The sequence below is a fragment of the Megalobrama amblycephala genome, linkage group LG13, assembly GCF_018812025.1.
Source record: "Megalobrama amblycephala isolate DHTTF-2021 linkage group LG13, ASM1881202v1, whole genome shotgun sequence".
NCBI classification, from domain to species: domain Eukaryota; kingdom Metazoa; phylum Chordata; class Actinopteri; order Cypriniformes; family Xenocyprididae; genus Megalobrama; species Megalobrama amblycephala.
Window position 1 is genome coordinate 3,681,293 of NC_063056.1, and position 25,524 is coordinate 3,706,816.

Genomic DNA, 25,524 nt, shown 5'->3' on the forward strand with positions numbered 1-25,524 from the left:
TAACAGTCTCTACAGTCTGCTGCTCACTGGACTCAGATTCCAATCTATCGATCAAACCAAGTGGACAGACACACCTGAACCCAACAGCAGCTCACAGCAGCTCCACTATCCAATGTTGCTTTCTGCAACGACAATCTCAGTACAGCACGCACTCATGATAACAACATCTCCAATGTCTGTTTCCATGACAACCTATTAGCATCAGCACTGACATACCTGCCCTGCACCTGTTCAGTGTGCACTCGCACATCACACATGATCTGGAGTAAACCTCTTCAGCACATAATATCTGTGTTGAGTCTGCTTTAAGCTGCCATAGTGGTCTCATTTAAATTCTCAATTCATTTTAATATGTGGCCATGTTCAGGGAGGCTGATATGTAAATTAGTATTGATCTAACTAACCAATAAAAGTATAGCACATTCAAATGGTCAATCTGAGAATTTGCATACTTTGCACAGTCTGCTTCACCCTGCAGAAATAGTATGAGTTTGACAGCAGTATGTTATTCTGAACACAGCCCTGCTCAGTGATGAAGCTAGGGTGACCAGATGTCCCTGTTTTCCCAGTTTTTGGTGTCCTGTACCCACAAATGCCCCCACGCCTTCAAAACACACCTCAAATAATGTACGCTGCAAAATCACCTTGTTACCAGAGCAATCATGTAGTGATTATTTTCACCAACAGAGGGGGCTGCAAGGTACACTGATTACTTGGATGGTCGCTGCTTCTTTAAAGTCACCATGAAATCAAATTGGACTTTTTGATTTTTTTTGGAATATTGTAGTTTATTCTAAATGATTTATTGGTGCACATCATTATTGATTTAACTTCATGTGCCTCGTAATCTTGAATCAAAATAACTCCCCCTCCTTTTCGTAGCAACATCTCTTCTCTGATGATGAGGACGGGGCAACCTGTCACACATAAGATATCCACCAATAGCAAACCACAACCATCCAATCAATCCCTCAGAGACAAATTCAAGCCCACCCTACATTTGTTCTTGTTCCAGAAGCCGTTTGACTTGGATATACGTCACAATAGAGGAGAAAAGGCCATCAAAGAGGCACTGTTATGAGTTTCAAGGTAGGCTAGTCACATATCCATGTTAAATTACAGTAATACTGTTTCTAGATGTGCTAAGATGGCCTGAACAGGATTTTCTTTCACGTATAGCTTTAAGCATTCTCAAAAAGTCTTAACAATACATCGCAGTAATTCACACAACTGAACTCTACCAACTAGGTGAAAGTACATGATACAGTATGTTAATAAATGAAAAAAATAATCAAACAATTACACTTGCAACAATTACTTTTGCAGAATGCAAAAAGATTATTTTGTGATCAAAATCAGCCTAAAATGCATAATAAGAGTATTAGGGACAGGAAAGAAAAGCACAAATTTAAAATATTTGTTAAATACAATTTTATTTGTATTTAATAAATAATTTAATAATTTAATAATTGATCTTATATTGATTTTATTTTATTTTTGTTATGTATTTTAGTAGCTATACTTTTGTTTATTTATATATATATATATATATATATATATATATATATATATATATATATATATATAAACAAAAGTATGACTGTATGGTTTTTTGTAATGTATTTTTGGTGCATTGTATTAAAAACCTATTTGACCCACAATTATTATAATAATTATTAATATATATAACCCACAGCAATAAAAAAAAAAGAATATAAAACATATAGTTCCCATCTTTTAATTCAAATACAATAGCAAGTGAGATTTCAATGATATTTCGACCACTGCACTAGGAAATGTCTCCAGTTTCCATTTCAGAAATCTGCTCACTTTAACACAAGCTGTTTAAGAAGCCAGTGGATCACAGTCAACTCAGTATCATATACTTTTACTGCCCTCTTGTGTTCATTATAAAAGAATTCTGTACAGAGGTGATCCCAATGTTTATAAACATCCAAAATGTAATTCATGATCTTTGAGGGGAGTGAATATTAGTGGATTTTCAACACATTTTATTCTATAATAATAAACATATCATATGCAATTAACAGTACACTCAAAAATATATAAATGTAATGGTATTAGATGGACTTTGTGATTTCCAAACATTATTAGAGCGTAGTTAATGTGATGAGCTACACCTGGTTACTCTGGCTCAGAACAGTTAGATCCTTTTGTTTGCAGTGATTTTACATGTTGCATACAAAGTAGTGATACACAGAGTGCGATATAGTGGCTAATTGCTTCAAGGTTACATTGACTTTATCCTTCGAGGCGAATGCTAGAGGTCTGATCTCTCTGGACTCTGGTTGTCATGGTATCTGCGTGCCGGTGGGGGTCAGTGGGGGAACTCATCTCTGTTTGCTGTAGCTCATTGCCCCGCTGTAATATCAGCGCAGGAGACACCTGGGCCCGCTGACACAGGACCTCAGAGTGAGCAGTGGACTGGCAACCCCCAGTGATTGCTTTCTCCAGCGTCCGGACCTCCACTCAGCACACACCATTAACCTGTGGCTCATGGAGCAGGACATATTAGTAACCTCACTCATAAGAACTTCCTCAAGACGCACACACAATAGAGACTGACCCGCGCACTGTCGGTATGGCAATTTAGTGATATCCCTGCATTTGTGGTCAGGGCTGGGCTGAGACAAAAAAATGAGCCCTGGTGTTTTTGGTCCAGGCAGCTCACCAATACGATCCAGAATTGGTCCTGTCGGACACCACCCATATATATATATATATATACACACACACACACACATAGAATGAAGAGAAAAATAACAAACATGACTTAAAGTGGGTCTAGCAGTAGTATTCGGGGAAGAAATACTACAAAAATTAAATAGAGTAATCAAATGAAAAATAACACTGGAAAGACATAATTTTAGTCTAGGACTAGCTTAAGCCTTGTCTGTGAAACCAGGGGAAAAGGTTTTTATATAACCCCTCCTGTTCAAACCGCCTGCTCTAAGCGGGACTCGAACCCTGGTCCGCCGGCATGGGAGCTGGGCGCTCTAACAAGTACGCTAAAGACCTCAGTCATTACCTCTGTAAAGGGTCACTTGAATGACTGACTCGTTCATGAAGACACAACAATAGACTGTAAGAAGGATGGAAAGCACGTCTCTACTTCCTTCCACTGTATAAAATTTAAGCCAAAATATCCCAGAAATGGTCATTGCTGATGACGTCATTTGGAGCCTGAGTCTGCGCAGCAGTGGAGTCACGGTATCAAGGTCCCGTCCACACTTCATAAGGCAAGCACAGCTATCAATCATGATGTCACACCCTGTTTTATAGCATCAAACTAAAACCAAACGTAGTGGAAAAACAGACACTGCACAGATCAGGCATAACATTATGACCACCTTCCTAATATTGTGTTGGCACTCCTATTGCTGCCAAAACAGCCCTGACTCGTCGAGGCATGGACTCCTCTAGACCCCTGAAGGTGTGCTGTGGTATCTGACACCAAGATGTTAGCAGCAGATCCTTCAAGTCCTGTAAGTTCAGCACATCCCACAGATGCTCGATTGGATTGAGATCTGGGGAATTTGGAGGCCAAGTCAACACTTCAAACTCATTGTGCTCCTCAAACCATTCCTAAACCATTTTTGGTCCAGTTCTGATGCTCACGTGTCCACTGTTGGCTCTTTCGGCGGTGGACAGGGGTCAGCATGGACACTCTGACTGGTCTGCGGCTATGCAGCTCCATACGCAACAAACTGTGATGCACTGTGTATTCTGACACCTTTATATCAGAACCAGCATTAACTTCTAGAGCAATTTGAGCTACAGTAGCTCATCTGTTGGATCAGAACACACGGGCCAGCCTTCGCTCCCCACGTGCATCAATGATCTTGGCCGCCCATGACCCTGTCGCCGGTTCACCACTGTTCCTTCCTTGGAGCACTTTTGATAGATACTGACCACTGCAGACCGGGAACACCCCACAAGAGCTGCAGTTTTGGAGATGCTCTGACCCAATCGTCTAGACATCACAGTTTGACTCTTGTCAAACTCGCTCAAATCCTTACGCTTGTCCATTTTTCCTGCTTCTAACACATCAACTTTGAGGACAAAATGTTCACTTGCTGCCTAATATATTCACCCAACAGGTGCCGTGATGAAGAGATAATCAGTGATATTCACTTCACCTGTCAGTGCTCATAATGTTATGCCTGATCGGTATACGTCTGCATGACACCTAAAATGACAGACTTTGGAAAAAAGTTATGTGAAGTATTACATGGAGAGGGCAAGGTTTATGACCTGTACTGCAGCGAGCCACCAGGGGGCGATTGAAATGCATTGGCTTCACTTAGTCACTTGTCACCACCTACTGGCGTAATAATGTAAAATGCACTGAAGTCTCTGAAAAAGCGAGACTGTCCTCGTTGCAGCCTGTAGCACAATGACGTACTGGATTAAGTCCAATACAGAGTGGATGCGTGATTTTTTTTCCCCCCAAAAGCAGTTCAGCACAAATTCAAAAGATTTTATTACTGATGTCAATCACAGTGCCGAGACAGGCAGCATGAAACAGTCTGTTCATATAATTAAAGCCTTCAGTGTTTTTATGTACTACTGACAGTAAAATAAGCCACTATAAACCTATATAAAGACCCAGTCATACAAAGAAACAAATAGCCTTCTTTCATATACAGTGAAACCAACAAATCTTAAAATGTGGTCATACCACCCAAATCTAATTATATTGTATGTTTTATTACCACTTTTATATGCAGTGTCCAAAGTTTTGAAATGACAGTTTTGTAGTACGATTGATGCTCCTGAAATAAAACACAGGAAGTTATGATAAATTGTTTTTTGTAAATATGACATCATCCACATCATATCCAGTCCGTACAAGCGTATGATTCAAAATGTTCCCATGGTCTAGTGTTAAAAAAGCAAACAAAAATTACAATACATTGCAATATTGAATGACAGCTACAAAGCCCTATTATTTTAATTATTTGTATTGGTCTGATAAAGCCAATATTGAAATCATATTAGACCTTTAATTGTATTTTTGTTTAAAACACAAGACATTACAGCTTTATTGGCATTGGCAAACATTTCTGTTTGGTATCTATAATTAACACTATGTTTTCCCAGACAAATGAGGAAATAAAATAAAAACTACGGATGATGAGTAATATTTCCTGGTCTTTATTTAGAAGACATGAGGGAAATCATGAGATAAAAATCATGTCTTAAATGTATTTTGATACCTCTCTCTCTCTGTGTCATAAGTGTAATATTACCCACAGATGCTTTCATAAAAAGAATTATGGGTTGTTGACAGCACATGGCATTTTCTCTGACAAAAATGAATATAATTAGTACTGTCATCATTTAAAATGCAGTAAATGTTTAAAGATTTCTTTGTTTTACATGGACCTGTTGTTATAAAAACTGCTTTGTTATTAGATTTAAAAAAAAAAAATTGAGCCAAATCTCAAAATTGTCCTATGCACTTTTATAAAAGTTTTTTTTAAAAATGTATAAATGAAAAAGAAAAGCATAAAAACCTCAGGCATAAATTTACAACTGTCTATTTTAATAAATAGCAATCTTTTTTTTTTTCATCCATATATTTGTAAAAGCATGGATCTTGATACATTTTGTCACTGAAAACTATGTCCTGCGGTGTGACATCATATCCTGATATTAAATTAGGCAATTCCATGTACAAATTTAATTAGTTGAAGGACCCCATTCAAGATCATGTTACTGAAGCCCCTTGTGAAGCCCGTGACTTGTGCACACGGTTAGTTTCTGTCTCAGAATTGTTCAAATATTTAACTTTTTTGGAACCACTATAAAAGTGTTATGTTTTGTAGTCCTTTGTGACACCCCTAAATTATATTTTTTTTAATTAAAAATGTATGTTAAACGACATAATCATGGAAAATTATGCAAATGTCTCTTGCCAACTGCTAATGACAAGTTAGCTATGAATAGCAAGGCCATTAACTGACTCAAAAAGCTGAAACAACCTACGGTGTCACCTATACTGTCACACAAGAGTAATAACATGTTTATTTTTTTTTTTTTTTTCTGTTCTGCAGAAAATGTGTAGTTATAAAAAGTATAAGTATAAATAAGTATAAAATGTGATACTTAGTTTTTGAGACAGAAAGAATTGAGGGAGAAGGGAGAGGACATTTAATTAATATGGATCCATTCAGAACGTTATTTCTTTCAGAGTTAAATAAAAAATACTTTAATGTAATACCCCTCACTCTCTTTAACGCAACAACTACCATTTCTGACCTTTAGTGTGACATAATGGTGTGACACAAATAAAAGAGCTGCAGATTTGTCTTTTTCTCAATATCTTAAAAGTGCAGTTGAGTATTGCAGTAGAGAAGATATAATCATCACTCATCCAAAGTTTGTCTTGTATTTATTGAAAAAGTCCAACAAGTCATGGGGAAAAAATAATGTTATTCATAACTACTTAATGTTATTCACACTCCACACAGTTATTAACTATGTGTATTTTTCTTCAAAAAATGCATTTTTACTGCCTATTTGTCAACTACCTTTTTGTCATGATAATCATAAAATATGCCTGAAAGGATACTGCACAGCACCAAGATCTACTCATCTGATCCATAGACATAATAAATACATAGGTGCCCTATTGGCTGCTTTGGAACACCGCTGCGATACGTCAACACGTCCACCATATTGGACGCCTACCTTCAGAAGGAATCATCAGCCCTCCATTGTTTTTCACACTAAGTAAGTGGTAGTTATGGTCAAATTAACCAGGCACAGCATCTGCCACCAAGCTAGCATGGCACACACCACAGAGAAGCTTTCTCAAAACCTGACGTACCACAAAACTGGAAATGTACACAAGGGCATTGTCCACAAGGCTACCAAAGCAGGTTGGCAGGTAGCTGCGGTCACACGCAAGTGCAGAAACGTTCACAAAAGGGGATGGAATCTCCTCAGACTCGTCTACTGCTAGAGATGACATTTCAACAGCTGATAGTGACATGATCTCATCCTGTGGTGCCACGTTCCCTGAAGTGCTTGGAGAGACACCGCACACTGCATCAAATTGGTCTGCATGGCTGTCGTCCCAGAAGGAAGCCTCTTCTAAAGATGATGCACAAGAAAGCCCCCAAACAGTTTGCTGAAGACAAGCAGACTAAGTACATGGATTACTGGAACCATGTCCTGTGGTCTGATGAGACCAAGATAAACTTATTTGGTTCAGATGGTGTCAAACGTGTATAGCGGCAACCAGGTGAGGAGTACAAAGACAAGTGTGTCTTGCCTACAGTCAAGCATGGTGGTGGGAGTGTCATGGTCTGGGGCTGCATGAGTGCTGGCGGCACTGGAGAGTTACAGTTCATTGAGGGAACCATGAATGAGCAGAGCATGATCCCCTCCCTTCAGAGACTGGGCCGCAGGGCAGTATTCCAACATAATAATGACCCCAAACACACCTCCAAGATGACCACTGCCTTGCTAAAAAAGCTGAGGGTAAAGGACTGGCCAAGCTTGTCGCCAAGCACGTCTCCAGACCTAAACCCTATTGAGCATCTGTGGGGCATCCTCAAACGGAAGGTGGAGGAGCGCAAGGTCTCTAACATCCACCAGCTCTGTGATGTCATCATGGAGGAGTGGAAGAGGACTCCAGTGGCAACCTGTGAAGCTCTGGTGAACTCCATGATGCCCAAGAGGGTTAAGGCAGTGCTGGAAAATAATGGTGGCCACACAAAATATTGACACTTTGGACCCAATTTGGACATTTTCATTTAGGGGTGTTCTCACTTTTGTGGTCAGTGGCTTAGACATTGATGGCTGTGTGTAGAGTTATTTTGAGGGGACAGCAAATGTACACTGTTATACAAGCTGTACACTCACTACTTTACATTGTAGCAAAGTGTCATTTCTTCAGTGTTGTCACATGAAAAGATGTAATAAAGTATTTACAAAAATGTGAGGGGTGTACTCACTTCTGTGAGATACTGTATGTTATAGCCATTTATATTGCAAAATATTTATTAGGTGGGTAGGGGAATATGTAATTCATTTCTTTGTGAAGGTGTGTGTAGTTTTTACCTGTGTTTAGGTGTTTTTTATAGGCCCATATAACATATAATATAATATCATTTGACAGTGGTAGTGAGTAGCTATGTATGGTTTTACCTGTGGTTATCAAGTCTCACTGTCAGAATATTTTCATTTAAGCCTATAATAATTATAAATAAAATAATTCTTACCAATAAGAGTAAGGACAGTCTGGCAGCTGTCCTTTGCTTTTTTATTTTTTCAGGGAGTACTCTGGTGTTACAACACAGAAGGGACGGAGACAGAGAATCACAGCTATGGATGTTTATTGAAACCAGTATGGTGAAACAGCAGTGCAGGTAAGTGAATAGTGTAGCTATGTGGATACTTGAAGTGCAGATACTGTCCTTTGTTGATTGTAGATGCAATGGGTCTTGGAGATGATGGAGACGGAGATCGCTGGAGACAAGGAACACTCACACACAGGCGGGGAATCACACGAGGAGAACTGGAGACGCTGGAGACTGGTAAGTAGATCGCTTGGAGTCCTTGAGGTAAGCATAAAGGTAAGTCTAGATGCAAACGAGACCGGACGTTGGAGTGATGTGTGTGAGTGTCCTTTGTACTGGCGTTGATGAGGTGCTTGATGAGGTGCAGGTGTCGGTGATCAGTGCTCGGGTGATTGAGTGCGCTGTGATTGGTGGATGGTGGAACCTGACGTGTCTGTGACATCTGGGTTCGGGCCAAAATTCTGAGCTCGGAGCCCTCACCCAGACAGCACACCAAATACTCTATTTAATTATTTGTAAATGTGAACTCGCGAAATAACCTTATCCTGACCTCAACCTTACCTTGTCTGATATTTTAAAAGACTTATGGACCTTTCATTGTGTAATGTATAGTTCTGGTAAGTATAAGGACTCACTTATAAGATTAGAAACGTTAATAAATGAATCAAGAAAAATAAGCAATGCAGGACATGTCACAGCACAGGCTGTTCTTTCACAGACTTCTACCTCTTTATTTAGGGATCAACATAAGTAACTACAGCACCTTCTCCTTGCATGGTAAGTTATTTTACTGTACCTCATGTTTATTCATAATGGTCTGCAGGGGGCTGTTTTATGTTTTTGGTTTGTTGTTGTCACAGACTATAAAATAAGTATAAATACTGTTCGGTTTCTCGCACAAACCGATTGTTTCATGTCTTAGGACATCAATGTGCCGTCATGAGTCGCAGGGTTTTATTTGGATTTGTCTATGAATAATTTTTGACTCTTATAAATTTTTACCATTGACACCCATTATACGACTGACAGACGGCAACAGTTGGAGTTAAAAATCATCAATTTGTGTTCTACTGAAGAAACAAAGTCACCTACATCTTGGATGCCCTGGGGGTACGCAGATAAACATCAAATTTTCATTTTTGGGTGAACTATCCCTTTAAGGACTCCAACGAAGATACTCACCTGTCTCCAGCGTGTTCCCTCGTCTCCTTTGAGTTACTTTGTGTCTGATCTGCTTCTAGTCTGCCAGCGATCCACCATTCCTGCAAATACAAGACAAGTATCAGTTCTACGATCACATCTGTCAACTTATCTCCCTGCTATCAGTCACCTGCACTCTGCCTGCCATTCCTGGTTGTTCAATAAACTTATTAACTATTCCATCTGTGTCTCCGTCCCCTTCTGTACTGTAACAGAAGACCGGACCAACACCGCCGAACAGCCAGGATGAGCACCCCGGATCCCTTCCAGGAACCCGTTGATGTTCTTTGACGAACACTCTCCAGCAATTCCCCGGCATCTGCACCAGCGCACACTTCCACATTGGTGAGAGATTATAGCAATTAAAACAAGGTTCCATGTCTGTAATCGACTATGCTCTCCAGTTTAGAATCCTGGCTGCCTCTAGTGGTTGGAACGAACAAGCTCTCATCATGACATATCGTCAAGGATTTGATCCACGCATGCAGTTGCATCTCGCTGCATACGAGGATTCCGTTGGGCTCGAATGCTTCATACAACTCTCCATCAGGTTCGCCATTTGTATGCAGTCGTGCCTCGAAGAGCACCAGGGCTGGTCGTTCTTCCCATCACCTCTCCGGCCGACCAAAATTCGTCAGCTCCCCAGAACCAGTCAGCGAGCCCATGCAAGTGGAACAATCCCGTTTGTCTCCAGCTGAGCGGCAGAGACGGCTGACCCAGGACCTCTGTTTATATTGTGGTCAAGCTGAGCATTATATCTCTGAATGCCCCACTCGCCCAGCTCATCCCATGGTGAGTGTTATCATTCCTTCAATAAATAAGATGAAACCACTTACCATTGTTGTAAACCTTACTGCTGCTGGTTTATGTCTTCCAGTTAATGTCCTCCTCGATTCTGGGTCAGCCGGGAATTTCATCTCTGGAGCCCTCTGCCGCCAGCTCCAACTTAAAACAACAGCCACGTCGTCGATTTACCAAATCCACTTGGTAACTGGAAGACCATTATGACAAGTGCGCTACAGCATCGGCCCCATTCAACTCCAAGTTGGCATCCTCCACTTAGAAGACATCTATCTGCTGGTTCTGGAGGATTCCACCGCTGACGTGATTTTAGGGCACCCATGGTAGGAGCAGCATAATCCCGTCATCTCGTGGAAGACAGGAGAAATCCTGAAGTGGGGTGACAACTGTTTTATGAACTGTTTGCCTGAGTTTCCTGTCCCAAGGCTACATATGCCCGTCTACTTCCCGTGCTGCTTCAAGCTTCTTTTTTGTGGCGAACAAGGACGGAGGCTTGCGGCCCTGCATCGATTACAGAGCCCTCAACAAAATAACAGTTAAGTTCAGATACCCACTTCCTCTCGTCCCCTCTGCATTGGAACATCTCCAAGGTGCCACTGTGTTCACCAAGTTGGACCTCCGTAGCGCGTATAACCTCATCCAGATACATGAGGGGGACGAATGGAAGACGGCCTTTGTGACCCCTACTGGCCACTATGAGAACCTGGTCATGCCGTATGGACTTGTCAATGCCCCCTCCGTATTCCAGGATTTCATCCACGAGGTGCTCTGGGAGTTCCTGCACAAGTCAGTCCTAATGTACATTGATGACATCTTGACATACTCCCGGAGCTTGGCTGACCATCGCCACCATGTTGTGGAGGTCCTGCAATGCCTGAGGGAGTTCAACCTGTTCCTAAAGGCAGAAAAGTGTACCTTCCACCAATCCTCAGTGCTGTTCTTTGGCTACTACATCGATCGCAGTGGCATCTGGATGGACGAGAGGAAGGTTTCTGCCATGAAGGACTGGCCCATTCCCACATCAGTGAAAGAACTTCAAAGATTTCTCGGATTTGCCAATTTCTGTCGACGTTTCATCCAAGGTTACAGTATCATCACCACTCCCCTCATGGATCTCCTACGCAGTAAGCCCAAGTCTCTGTCCTGGACTCCAGCCGCCACCCACGCCTTTGACACGCTCAAGAATGCCTTCACCACCGCTCCCCTCCTGGTACACCCAGATCCAGACAAGCCTTTCGTTGTGGAAGTTGACGCCTCCACCACTGGAGTGGGAGTGGTCCTTTCCCAGCAGCAGGGGAACCCTAGTAGACTGCACCCATGCGCCTTCTTCTCCCGCAAACTCAACCCGGTGGAAGTGAACTATGACATTGCCTATCACGTTTTATAAATAACGCAAACTAAGGTGACACTTAACATAGAGAAGCATCCTGCTCCAGTTGTGATTGCGAATCAGTTTCTGGTTGATCGACTACTTCAGACATTTCATCGTCGGACTTGGGCTCAAATTTATATGGTAAAATAGATGCCATCTTTTCTGTACAAACATTGTATACAATATCTTGCGAACTAGTAGCTGTCATTCAGTTATGGCATTGGGCATTTCGGTGTGCACAGTAGACCAATAACAAAGGTTTGGGCCATCTGTCCAATCAGAGCAGTGTAGGCTCACGGAAAGAAGGGTTTTAGAGAGACTGATTATTTGAACTGCTTCTAACGAATCGTTTACGAATCATTGAGAACTGAGGTGAAATTAAATGTATATTATGAGGAAACAAAAGTGTTTTTTTTTACCTTGCATGCATGTAAACCTGTTGTAGGAGATTCCCGAAACAATATTAGGAACATTTAAAAAGGCATAATAGGGGTACTTTAAGTCTCCCACAATCTCCAGCGTCAGTCGCTAGAGCGCCTCTTGAGATCAGGAGGTTTACATGCACAGCTCTTATTGGCCTATATCCATTGCACTCACCCCCCTAAACCTCACTCCTATCCGGGTCACGGCACCAATGTAACACCTGTTTGAACTGCCCGCTCTAAGCGGGATTTTGGATTTTAGGATTTTGAACCCGGATCTTCTGGCATGGGAGTCAAGCGGTCTAACAAGGAGGCTAAAGACCGCTCATAAAGACACGGCAACAGACTGTGAAAAGGATGGACAGCGCACCTCTGCTTCCTTCCACTGTATAAAAATGAAGCCAAAATATCCCAGAAATGGTTGTTGCTGATGACGTCGTTTGGAGCCTAAGTCTGCGCAGCAGTGGAGTCACGGTATCAAGGTCCCGTCCACACTTCACAAGGCAAGCACAGCTGTCAATCATGATGTCACACCCCGTTTTTATAGCATCAAATAACTAACTAAACCAAATATAGTGGAAAAATGGACACTGGAATACGTCTGCATGAGACCTAAAATGACAGAAACTTTGAAAAAAAATGCTATTCTGCAGCGAGCCACCAGGGGGTGATCAAAATGCATTGGCTTCACTTAGTCACTTGTCACCACCTACTGGCATAATAATGTAAAATGCACTGAAGTCTCTGAAAAAGCAAGAATGCAGCCTGTAGCGCGATGACATATTGGATTAAATCCAATACAGAGTGGATGCGTGATTTTTTTCCCCAAAAGCAGTTCAGCGCAAATTCAAAAGATTTCATTACTGATTCGCAATCACAGTGCTGATTGCCTATACAACACTACAACAAATACTAAACCTACACTACACCCTAACTTTAACCTGGTTTGGGAAAAAATAACAGTTGTTAGTATGTCATCATGATACAGACTGAAGTGAGGACATCTTGGAAGAAGTCCATTTCACTACATTTTGTAGTAAGATTGATGCTCCTGAAATAAATCCCAGGAAGTTATGATAAATTGTTTTTGTAATCATGACTCATCATCCACATCATATCCAGTCCGTACAAGTGTATGATTCAAAATTTTCTCATGGTCTAGTGTTAAAAAAGCAAACAAAATGGCAATACATTGCAATATCGAATGACAGTACTTAAAAATTGCAATACATTGCATATCCCTTTGTATTGTGATAGTGTCAGTATCGGGAGATAAGTGTGTCGTACCTTTATTATTTTAATTATCTGTATTGGTCTGATTAGGCCAATATTGAAATCATATAATGTTAGACCTTTATTTGTATTTTTTGTTTAAAATAAGACATTACATCATTTATTGGCATTAGCAAACATTTCTGTTGGTATCCATCAGTAACATACTGTACATACCAATACAAATAAACTCTCATTTCCTGGTCTTTATTTAGAAGACATGAGGGAAATCACGAGACAGAAATCTCTTATAAATAAATGTATTTTGATACTCATCTCTCTCTCTCTCTCTCTGTCTGTCATAAGTGTAATATTACCCACCGTTGCTTTCATAAAAAAGCATTATGTCATGATCATAAAATATGACATCAGGCATGTTCATGAAAACACCTCTCATATGATCACATTTCCTTTAGACAAGTTTCACATAAAGAAATTTAAGTTCACCGCCGGTTTTATGAACAAAATTATGCATTTCTTTGAAACAAAAGAAAACTAGGAAAACATGTTAAACTCATTTAAGATCATGAGTTAATTTATTGACTTTTTGATTACCACCCTGTCAGCTGGTTATCTGTATAGGTGATGATATTGTTGATTTGGCTTTAAATGATGCCTAAAACGCAATAATAAAGTAATGAGAATCTGAGAATTGATATTAAAATGCCAATTATAAACATAATAATAATAAAACAAGTAATTCATCCATGACTTATAGCAATTTACAGTAATTATGAAGGAAATGTAATTGTCATGAAAAAATATTAAAATTTCATATATATCATGTGGTATACAGTATGAGGCAATGTGTCTGTCTCTCTCTTAGAGTCAGATTAAACAACAATTATCAATATTTACAGTATTACCAAAGCCTGATCAGCACCAAAAAAGTGAATATTGTGCTAAAACAGAAATACAGGAAATGAAAATGAAAATAATAGACAGGATTAAAAAAAAATTAAATAAGTTTATAAAAAAAATCATATAAATGTGGTAATTTGTCAGTGTAATAAGGCCAGCAGGGTCTCTCTCTCTCTCTCTCTCTCTCTCTCTCTCTCTCTCTCTCTCTCTCTCGCTCAGGAACAGGTCGAGTCACCTGAAACAGGAAGTAGTGGGATGATAAAGGTGTTACATTAAAACACGTCATAAAACAAGATCGGTTCCTCATAACCCTAAGAGACGCGCGCGTTATCGATCACTGGACTCATCATTTGGAGAATATGGTATGTCTGGTCATACTCTGTTATATAAATGGTGTTTATTGACAGCTGAGACAAGTCGGGGTACACTTTGCCATCTTTTCACATGACAGCAAAGCTTCATTATCCTTATTTTCAAACTGCATACGGTTTAAAACTTCCTGTAAACGAAATGCAGCCGGTGTCCAAAACTCCGGAGAGTCCGCGAGGCTGAAGGCGAGCGCGCGACTCAGACAACCGCGCTGTTCAGAAGAACTTTGTCGCGTCGCGTCGCGTCACTGGTACAGTTTAGTATTGTTTGTTAAATGTAGAGTTGACTATTGTTAAATGCACTGTATATTGTCTCTTATTTAATCAGTGAGTCGGGAACTCTTCGCGAAATGTTGTAGAAGTGAGGGATTGTCATTGTATTTCTCTAGTCATTTACTAAAATAGACAGACTTTCACTGCTTGTGCATAAACCCTACATTATCGCTGCTTCAAATGCTTAAAATTTGAATTTTAGTGAATTAGAATTTAGTGAAATCAAATGCAAATTAGTAGAACATTATTAATAAAGAGCAAGGCTACTATTGATCACCTTAATAAACTGATATTGCCTGAGCCTCTCGGACAGTCTGGAGATGGATTTAAAGACATTTTCTGCCTCTTTAAAATGCATATTCCACTGTACACACGGCAGTATGTCCAAGACATATCAAGAAAGACATAAAATGTATATAGAAAGTATATTTAAAATAAAATAGCAAGTCAATGCTGAGTTGATCTGTTTATTTTGCATGCACTGGACCATTCTAAACAAATTATGATTAAAAAAAATCCACTCTATTTTTATTATATATAACCTTGTGTGTGTGTGTGTGTGTGTGTGTGTGTGTGTGTGTGTATATGTATATATATATATATATATATATATATATATATATATATATATATATATTTTTTTTTTTTTTTTTTTTTTTTATTATTATTATTATTATTATTATTGGATAATTTATTTAAATATAGCATGTCTAATTCCCATTTATAGCTTGCGTTTTAAAGACCGTTTATGTGTTGATGTTTCAGCCTTATTCAGGAACAAGAGCAACATGTCAGAGCAGCATATGGACGGCGCAGGAGCTCTTGCACTGAAAAACCCCAAAGCATCACACATCCAACAGACGGCAGGATGCAGTCAAGGTGTTACCACCAATCCACTGGCCTGGGCCAGGACAGAACTGACCACCTTGATCTGCAGATGAAGGTCGACTTCTTCCGTAAGCTGGGTTACTCTCCAGAAGAGGTGAAGGCCGCCCTGAGGAAGCTGGGCTTTGGGACGGACACCAACGCCGTACTAGGGGAGTTGGTCCGTTCAGGGGCGAAGGCCATGCCCTCTTCCAGCTCTGACAGTGATGATGGTGGCTTCAGTTTGCCCCATCGGGGAGGAAGCTCATCTAGGGGACAGGGCTCAACGCTGGAGGACAACGGTGAACCCGAAAGTGACCTGAAACCTATAGTCATTGATGGCAGCAACGTGGCCATGAGGTGAGGACACCGTACTGCTGGCCTTTCACCTGTGTTTTTCTTCTTCTTCTACAAATTTTCAATAGTCTTTCAAAAGAAAGAGAATTATCTTATAGAGCCTGAAATCTCAGCCAGAGTTTTGAGTCTTTGCCAGTTTAACAAGTATCAACAAGTTGCTGTTACAAAGGGAAATTCAGGATATCTGCTCTGTGGTTGTGAATTAACATTTCCCAAATTATTCACGGCTTTCCCTTTGATTTCACATTTTTTAAAATGTCGGTCCAACCCCAGATCTTTGTAACTGTTTAAAAAGCATTTTTAAAAAAGTGACTATCACATCCAAATTATGGCATGCAAATGCATAATTGTTGATAGCTCTTAATTTGTAATTGTTTAATAATTCAGTTCAAAAGTAGTAAGTAGTTTGATTATTATAATATTAGTTACCACTTCCAATACTAAATTGCTCACGTTGCCTTTAGGCATTAAACTTAAACCTACTTCTTCTGAAAAGGTTTTTACTTCCTCTTTGTCCATGCCTCTATGTTCTCTAATATGCAAATAATATGCTCTGTTTTAACCATTTCGCTTTCAGTAAGCTAGGTATTCTCAACATACCTAGCAACATTTTTGGTCATGCTTTTTGCAAAGGTCACAGTTGGGAATTCCTTGAAAGACATTTTTTCCTTGAAATGAAAGAGATTTAATAGTCAATTGCAACACTGTACAGTTACTGTATGTGATGAGCTTATTCATCGATATTTGTTATAACATCATGACGTAATGGAAATTGCTGTTTTGTATGTATTGTTAGATGTAGCATCCCAGTCAAAGCAAACAATTCTGTCATGATTTCGATCGCGGTTTTTCTTTATCAGTTGTACCATAAACATGTCTGAAAGGCATCTTTCATCAACTGCAGTGCGCCTTCCCGTTGTCTTGTAGTATTCTGTTTTGCGGTTATGCAAATCAGCTTGTGTTTAACTTGCTTCTACTTGCATTATTGTCATAAGCAATTGCAATTTCCAGAGCTGAAATTATTAGCGACGGATCAAGCTGCTTAGCCTTCTGAAAACTAACTAACATAAACATCAAAACGTACATAATATTGCTACTTTTTTTATTAAACGGTGGTTTATTAAACAAATTGTGTCTCTCTTTAAATAAATTCACTTATAATTCAAGTCCCTCTGTAGTCAATAATTTTATCCCTTAAAACTCATCTTTGATCACCAAAATTACATATTTAAATGTTTTTTCCTTGATGCCTTAAAATAGCTTGAATGTAACTCTACACCCTTACCTCATTTATTATATTCGGCTCTATGAATATGCTAATTAGCCCCGCCTCCACTCACTTGCACGAGCTCAGAGATCCACTTAGTCAACTTACTGAGGTAAACGCTGCACAATGGTATTGCTTTTTACAACATTGGACACCTAACGGTAATTAATATGATTAGCCTTTGGCTTGACTATGTTATCAAACAGCTATAATGTGTTGCTAATTTTACACAAACCATGTTCCTGTTCGCCATCAGAGTCAGACAGCTGCCTTCTAACAATCAGTATCCTTACAAACACTTTGAACAACTCAGAACGTCAGTGGAGAAAGACATATAGTTCATCATAACATCGTAATATACATCATACACCCTCTATATTGCTACATCTACCCGATTTTTCATATCAACAGAAAAATATACCAGGAACCTTCTTTTGAGACTCCCATGCGCGGTCAGTTAATGATATGCTAAAGCCCGCTGGTACGTTGACATGATTGGTTGCAAGGTAGTTTGTGATGTCATAAACGCCAGCGATTTCAAACCACGGGTTTGAGACGGTCTTTGGTTTACTGCAGTTTTAAACCGAAAATATTCAGCAATGGTGCTGAGTTATGAATTTGCTCATGATTTGTCTTGAAGCATGTTGAAAAACACCAGATAGACATATGAACATTAAAAACTTGATTTTCACCACTGGGGGACTTTAATATTTTCTTAAGGATAAAAGAAATCTATCTCAGCTAATGTAAACTATATACAGGGAGCCCTTTCTTGCACATTACTATAATGTTAAAGGTAACTGTGGACCGTAAATGACTTGCCTGAGGTAAATATAATGCTAGATTTTATTCTCAAGCTGTTTTATTGATGTCTTTCCGCGGTTGAAACACTGGTTGAGAAATGACACGTAAACATATCTATGCATAGATCGTCTGTTCTTCTTCTGTGCTTTTTTTCTATTGTGGCGGTTAGCAAATAGCGTTGCATTACTAAGCGCACCCCCTTCTGGATTGGAGTGTGGATTACCTGTGACTGACTGTATTCGGCATCTGACTGTATGAACCGAACCTAGATAGATATATAGCAATAATCAACAGCAGCAATATATATATATATACACACACACAGGACGTAAAGACATGGGAGACGCTTGTGAAAATGTTTTAACATTAATGTTGACATGGCATGGTGAAACGTGACATCCGTGATGCAAGATGCTAAAAAAGCAGCAACACGTGACCTAACCACCAAGGGCCTCTAACATGTATTCACAGACAAACAGTTTTAGACATGCATATTTAATGATTTACTCATTTGCCAAACTAATGCCATCTCTCTCTCTCTTGTTCTCTTTCAGTCATGGGAACAAGGAAGTGTTTTCATGCCGAGGGATTGAGCTGGCAGTCAACTACTTCCTTGACCGAGGACACAGAAATATCACTGTGTTTGTGCCTTCCTGGAGAAAAGAGCAGCCCAGGCCTGATGTACCTATTTCAGGTAGAGACACTCCCTCAGCACTTTTGGTAAAAAATGAGTCACAGACTGGTTTCTCAGAAAAGCAAAAACACCCATCTGATTACAGACTAAAAGTTTGGGGTCAGTGAGTTTTCAGTCAGTAAGGGGAATGTACTTTCAGACTTTTAGACAATATGTCTTCAATTAAGTTATCTTGAACTAAGTTTATTTATATTATCCACTGGCAATTGTTCTTTTTTTTTTTCTCTTTTTTTTTTAAGCATAAACCTCACTAATTGCTGAAAAAGCAAGAGGAAAAAATACAGAAGTGAACTGAAGCAATAATCAAACAAAATGTATTGGTTTGTTTTAGACAGTTAATGTAAATAATAAATTATACGTATTTTTAACTATTGCAGCATTTTGTAAAATAATAATTTTCTGTTCATTAGTTTGTTGCAAAACAGTCCTTTGTTATATCTGGCACTAGTACAACATGATGACCTTTGTTTTAGGACTAGAAATGTTCATGTGTAGTTTAACAGCCCTTAGTTGTTGATGTATTGATGATAATCTCACTTGTTTGTGTCCCTGGACTGTATCTCTTCTGTTGTGAACGCCCCTGCTTAGATTCCTCAAGTCAATTCAAGCTAGAACAGTAATAACAAAACCAGAATAATAAGGAAGAGTTAAGTTTCCTGCAGGTCTCACTGGGAATTCCCCACCAGGAAGTTCAAGAGATTTCCTTATTGCCCACAGTTTGACTGTGAATTTTTAATCGAGTCTAGTGCTGCAAGCCTCTTTCCTGTTTCACAACCGATAGCCTGTGTTATTTGGGATCATAAAGTTTACCACTTCCCCAAAGCAGCATTTGATATTGTCACTTTTGCTTGATATTAAATGGTAATGTGGGGAAATAGCCATTTGTTTTGAATGTGTAATGTAGAGATTCAGTATCATAGGCAAGACTGGACTCGGACTCAAGTCCATCTCAAGTGTTTTCAACATTTGTACTTGGCCTGGACCTGATCGAACTTATAGAAATGATGGTCTTGAGATGGACTTAAGTCTGTGTCTGGTCTTGTCCGGACATGGGAACTACATCACTGGTCTCCATTCCTAAGCCATTCTTAAAAATTGTCCACAAAGACAATGAAAATTGTAAAAAGTGTGTCTTTATTTCCAGATCAGCATATTTTGGAAGAGCTGGAAAGGAAGAAGTTTCTGGTGTTTACACCTTCACGAAGGATCGGAGGGAAGCGTGTGGTCTGCTATGATGATCGCTTTATTGTCAAGTTAGCTCATGATCTGGATGGCATCATAGTGTCCAATGACACCTATCGTGACCTGCAAAGTGAACGTCCAGAGTGGAAGCGTTGCATTGAGGAGAGATTGCTTATGTACTCCTTTGTTAATGACAAGTATGTTAATTCATCAATCTTCCAATGCTTTTGGTAATACCTCCTCATTCCCATCCATTAGTCTAACCATCATCACTCCATCTTGCACAGGTTCATGCCACCTGATGACCCACTCGGCCGTCATGGTCCCAACTTGGATAATTTCCTTAGGAAAAAAACAACAGCGTCGCTTGACCACAAGCGCCAACTCTGTCCTTATGGTAAGTATTTCACTATCTATCACTAAGAATCCTATAATCCTATTATTAACCACAAACCACTAACTAAAATACATTTCTAGGGCTATCAGGTCAATGTATCAGTTGTGTGCAATTAATTATAGAAAATATAGCCCAATAAAAAAATGGACGTCATTAATCAATGCCCAACGACTCATCCCATATGTTTCATAATAAGGGATTTTCCAGGTAAATATAACAGCCTGTTGGCCAGTGATAATCTTTTGTTCAATGATAAAGAAACAAAACAAACAACATATTGACCTCTAAAACAACTTGTAAAGTCTATTCAGCGCTTTCATCTGCCACAGTAATACAATGTCTTTTGAATTTTTTCAGTTGGAGGGCTTTTCTTAGACCGATTGATGACAATTCAATTGATTAAATTATGCTCTATTATGCTTTTTAAAAGTTCATAATTTTATTTTTGGGGTCTGCTAGAATACATTTACATAATTTAAAAGTTAATCAAACACATTATATTTCTCATACTGTACATTTCTGCAGCACCTATTTTCTCTGCCTGAAGGTCTCTCTTTAAAACCTGGTCTGCTCTGATTGGTCAGCTGGACCAGTCTGTTGTGATTTTTCTTGGATAGATTAACCACCTTATGGTGTGGACTTTGTCCTTTGTAAATTTGCAGATTCTTTACATGCACAAATGGCTATATTTCACACTAAAAGAAAGCTAAATATGCATTTTATGTAATTAATTAATTATATTTTTAATCAATTGACAGCCCTAGTATTTGACCTAACCCTATATCAGAGGTTTTTATTCCAGCTCCTAGAGACCCTCTGTCCTGCAGAGTTTAGCTCTAACTTTATTCAGACACACCTGAATCAAGGTCTTCAGGATTGTTTGAAAATCACAAGCAGGTGTTGGAGCAGGTTGAATATAAGCTTTTCTGGACAGTGGATCTCCAGGAGCAAGACTGAAGACCTCTGTCCTATATATCAACATATAAAAAGTGAATGAATGGAAGATCCAGGGTTCCTCAAATCCGGCCATGGAGGGCCACTGTTCTGCAGAGTTTAACTCAAACTCACCTACCTGTAATTTTCTTGTAATTCTGAAGCCCTTGATTATCTTGCTTAGGTGTCTTTGATTAGGGTTGGAGCTAAACTCTGCAGGGCGGAGGGTGTCCAGGAGCTGGACTGAAGACCTCTGATATAGGGTTAGGTCACATACTAGGGCTGTCAGTTGATCCAGGGTTGGATTTGATCCAGGGTTGGATTTGAAGAACCCTGAAATAGACCTTACAACATATTTGTCTTTTTACTCTTCAGGAAAAAAGTGCACATATGGGATCAAGTGTAAGTTCTACCACCCAGAGCGCACTAACCAGTCACATCGCTCTCTAGCCGATGAGCTTCGAGAGAATGCCAGACTATCTGGTTCTAAAGAGGACAGCAGAATAACTGGTAGAGGCATTTACCCAAGAAATGACCCCGGGTTTGGGTCCAGCTCTCCCTCTTTGGAGCAAGAACTTGAACAGAAGCTCAAATTGGAGGCCGAGAGCTCTGACAGCAGGGATGTCATGCTCAATTACTGGGATGACATTTTGTCCATGAAAAAGTCCTTAAATACAGCCACAGTGGCTGACAGAACCAGTCTGCAAGCGCCATTCTCAACTAACCCTTCGTCCATTTTCAGTTCCGACTCTGGGCTTGGATCCTATGAAATGTTTTCAGAGTCATCCCAGAGCACTGACGACTTGCACAGGATGAGATTGAGTCATCCACAATTATCCGGTATCCCTTCCGCACCTGCAGGTGGCCAGCGCTACCAGTCCAACATGAGTCCTTTCACGAACTTTCAGCCCAACTATAGTGCCTACAGTTCCCTGCCTCTGACCAACCCTGTCCAGAGTTACAGTCTTCCTGCTTATGGTGGCTGGTCATACCCTCTCTACTTGCCACAGGCGAGCAGTTTACCCGAACCTTTACCCTGCCCTAGCTCGCACAGGTCTCCTAATGCCTACGCAAGCCAGCAGCACTCAGCTGTGCCACAGTCCAACGCTTTCCAGGAAGAAAGAGAGGAGGTCAGGAAGAAACTTCATGCAATTTTTAACCCGCATCACGTAAACAAAGTTATGGAAATGTTCCCACAGCTGAAAGATGCACAACAGCTGGCTGCAGAGGTTCTCAAACTCAAGTCCAGGGGAGTGTTCTTCTGATTCTTTGAAACTTTGGAACCACGAAAAAGACAAGGCATGACAAGTCCTGTCGGAGCCAATAACCTCAGGGGCAGTGCTCCAACAGGTAGCGCTTTTGCGCTTTGGGCAACCTGAGTTCGAGTCCCGGCTGTCTTTCACCTTTCCCAATCCTGTCCCCCTTTCTCTCCCATTTCACTTCCTGTCAGTTCTCTATACCAGGGGTGTCCAAACTCGGTCCTGGAGGGCCAGTGTCCTGCAGAGTTTAGCTCCAAATTCCCTCAACATTCCTGCCTGGAAGTTTCTAGTATGCCTAGTAAGACCTTGATTAGCTGGTTCAGGTCTGTTTAATTGGGGTTGATTTTTGGAGCTAAACTCTGTAGGTCAGTGGCCCTCCAGGAGTAGGATTGTACACCCCTGTTCTATACTATCCTATCTCATTAAAGGCAAAAATGCCAAAGAAAAATAATAATAAAGAACAATCTGCCCAGTAAGTAAGTCTCACTCTCAGACAAAAAAATGTGCAAAAATTTATATTTAGGGGTACAAACAGCTTGTCTCTGAGGAAATAACCTTAAAGCAGAGATTTTTCAACCCTGCTCCTGGCCAGGGATCCACTGTGCTTCAAGGCTTAGTTTCAACCAGCTTCAACACATCCTGAAGACCTTGATTTGCTCAGGTGTGTCTGATTAGTGTTGGAACTAAACTCTGCTTGTTACCCCTAAACAATGCTGCATATTTAGCGATTTTTGTCGCTAGAATTAGCAAGTTCCCCGTCCCTTTGAGACTGTTTTTCAAAAGCCTAGCGACAAATCTAGCAACTTCTTGGACAAACCTTTTCTTGATTCTGTGACTTGCCCACTTATTATTATTATTATTATTATTATTATATAAATCGGTGGACTCGCCAGTACGATGTCATCCAGCGACGTTTAGTGACCAGTTATAGCTACTTTCAACTGAAAGCAATTGGCAACATTGCCCCTAAACTCTCATGGTACCCCTAGAAAGTTCATTGTTACTTTAAGGGTACATGTTACTACTCTAACGTACTACTATGCACCATTTAGTGGTAGATAATTATCTTTTCCCTTTGAGGGTACTGCCCCAGTGACAAGCTGTTATACCCCTGAAGGTTCAGTTTTTGCCCATTTTTCTTGACAGTGTAGCTCTGATGTTTTCATCTTTTCTGTGTTTTGGAGGTTTCGGATGTTAAAGTCTCAGAAACCTCAATGACTTATCACATAGTACATGTGGTAACTACGTATGACTACAAAGTCAAATGTGTGTCTAGTTGTTTTTAAAGAGGTTGATGCACATTGCATCAATTGTTGCTCCTAACGTGTAGCAAACTATACCTTGGCTCATAGGCTGCAGATTCAGTTTGGACAGAAGCTGAAATGTAATTTGAGCTTTCTAAATGTAGTTTTATGTAATTACAGTCATTAAGGATCAGCCCTGTTTTCAATGTTCAGAGTAATTTTGTAGTTAGTAAGTCTGCTGCTAATTGTTCATTCAATTCCACTCTACCACAGAATCGCTTTAAATTGTAATAGACGTGCTTCCTTGTCTCCTGCAGACTTTTTCATTGTACTTCTGTGTTTCAGTTATCAGGGATGGGAATCCCCTGATACGTTTTATTACAGTACGTTTTTATGTTTTTATTATGTCAAGCACTACAATTTGACTCTGACGCATTGCAATTTCTGAATCTTGCCACAGTACTGGACATCATATTTAATTGTGCTGTAATGTTACGTGTTTTTTTTTTTTTTTTTTTTTTTTTTTTTTTTTTCAGTCTGGTTCTGTTATGTAATGCTGTGCCTGTGGATTTTGACAATGAATGTACAAAGGATATTTTTCCTGCTATGCAAAATTTACTTTAGTCATCTCAATGTTCTGCTCTGAAACAAGAGAATAGTGAATTCTTTGCACTAATTAGTCATGATTTACATTTATATGTGTCACCCCCAAAATGTCATTTAAATGTGACCAAATTCACATTAAGACACTGTCAGTGAGTATGAGTTTGTCCAGTTTCATGTTTTCTCTTCAGAGGAGACTAAGCAGATTTTTAATTATAGTATCTGTTTGCAAAGATGTTCCATTAGCATGAGCGTTTGTGCATTATGTTGTTGTTATGCTGTTTAATGTTTCATTTCTAAAAACATCATATTCAACTGCTGTAACGTAGTTTGTCACACTTGTAGTTCAAGATGTCCAAGTAGCAACAAGCAACATGTTTATTACCTGCCAGTGCCTTATAATCATTAATGTGAACAGGAAATAAGTTCTCAGTGTTGTATTGGCAAATGTAATGAAAAAAGATGTACTTTCTGCTCCTTGACCCTTAAACATTCATTAAAATAAAATGATAAATGTGTATTTGGCTTTTTTTTTTTTTTTTTGGTGCACATCATCTCACTGCTTTCATACATTGAAATGCTATATTTAAAGGTGAAATTATCAATAATAACAATGACCAATAATAAAATAACAGAAACGCAGTAAGTAGTAACAATTAAATATCCATGTAAGAAAAACTTGAGATGCTTCTGGGAGGGAACTGAACCAAATCATTCTGATGACAGACTTATACCCTGTCCAAATACCCACACTTGCGGTTTTGGCCACTTAGGAAGTAAGTGCGCAAGACTGTCCCATGTCTTAAAAATGCCAAAGTGCAGTGCCCTTAATGCACACTAACCCCACTCTCAAATCTTGAATACCGCTTCGGAGCATAAAAATAGGTGGATGAAAATAGTGATGTGACATTTTAATACATAGTATTTTTCGCTTGTTGATGGTATAATTTAAACCAAAAATATCAATCTGCATGGACTTTTTTTTTTTTTTTTAATCAATATGATGATGTTCACATGT

At 39.6% G+C, this 25,524-nt stretch overlaps 1 protein-coding gene across 2 annotated transcripts; it reads left to right on the top strand.

The window, feature by feature from the left end:
- The first annotated feature begins 14,465 nt into the window (after nt 1–14,465).
- On the top strand, nt 14,466–25,024 carry LOC125243489 (endoribonuclease ZC3H12A). Of its 2 annotated transcripts, none has more exons than XM_048153197.1 (6): nt 14,466–14,623; nt 15,668–16,126; nt 18,749–18,888; nt 20,033–20,267; nt 20,358–20,467; nt 21,776–25,024. In XM_048153197.1, exons 2-6 carry the CDS (start codon nt 15,771–15,773, stop codon nt 22,663–22,665), a joined length of 1,731 nt encoding a protein of 576 aa, XP_048009154.1. In that variant the 5' UTR covers nt 14,466–14,623; nt 15,668–15,770; the 3' UTR covers nt 22,666–25,024. The 2 variants fall into 2 exon arrangements, with proteins under 2 accessions (XP_048009154.1, XP_048009155.1); XM_048153198.1 differs by lacking the exon at nt 14,466–14,623 and adding an exon at nt 14,667–14,880.
- Nucleotides 25,025–25,524: the final 500 nt, after the last annotated feature.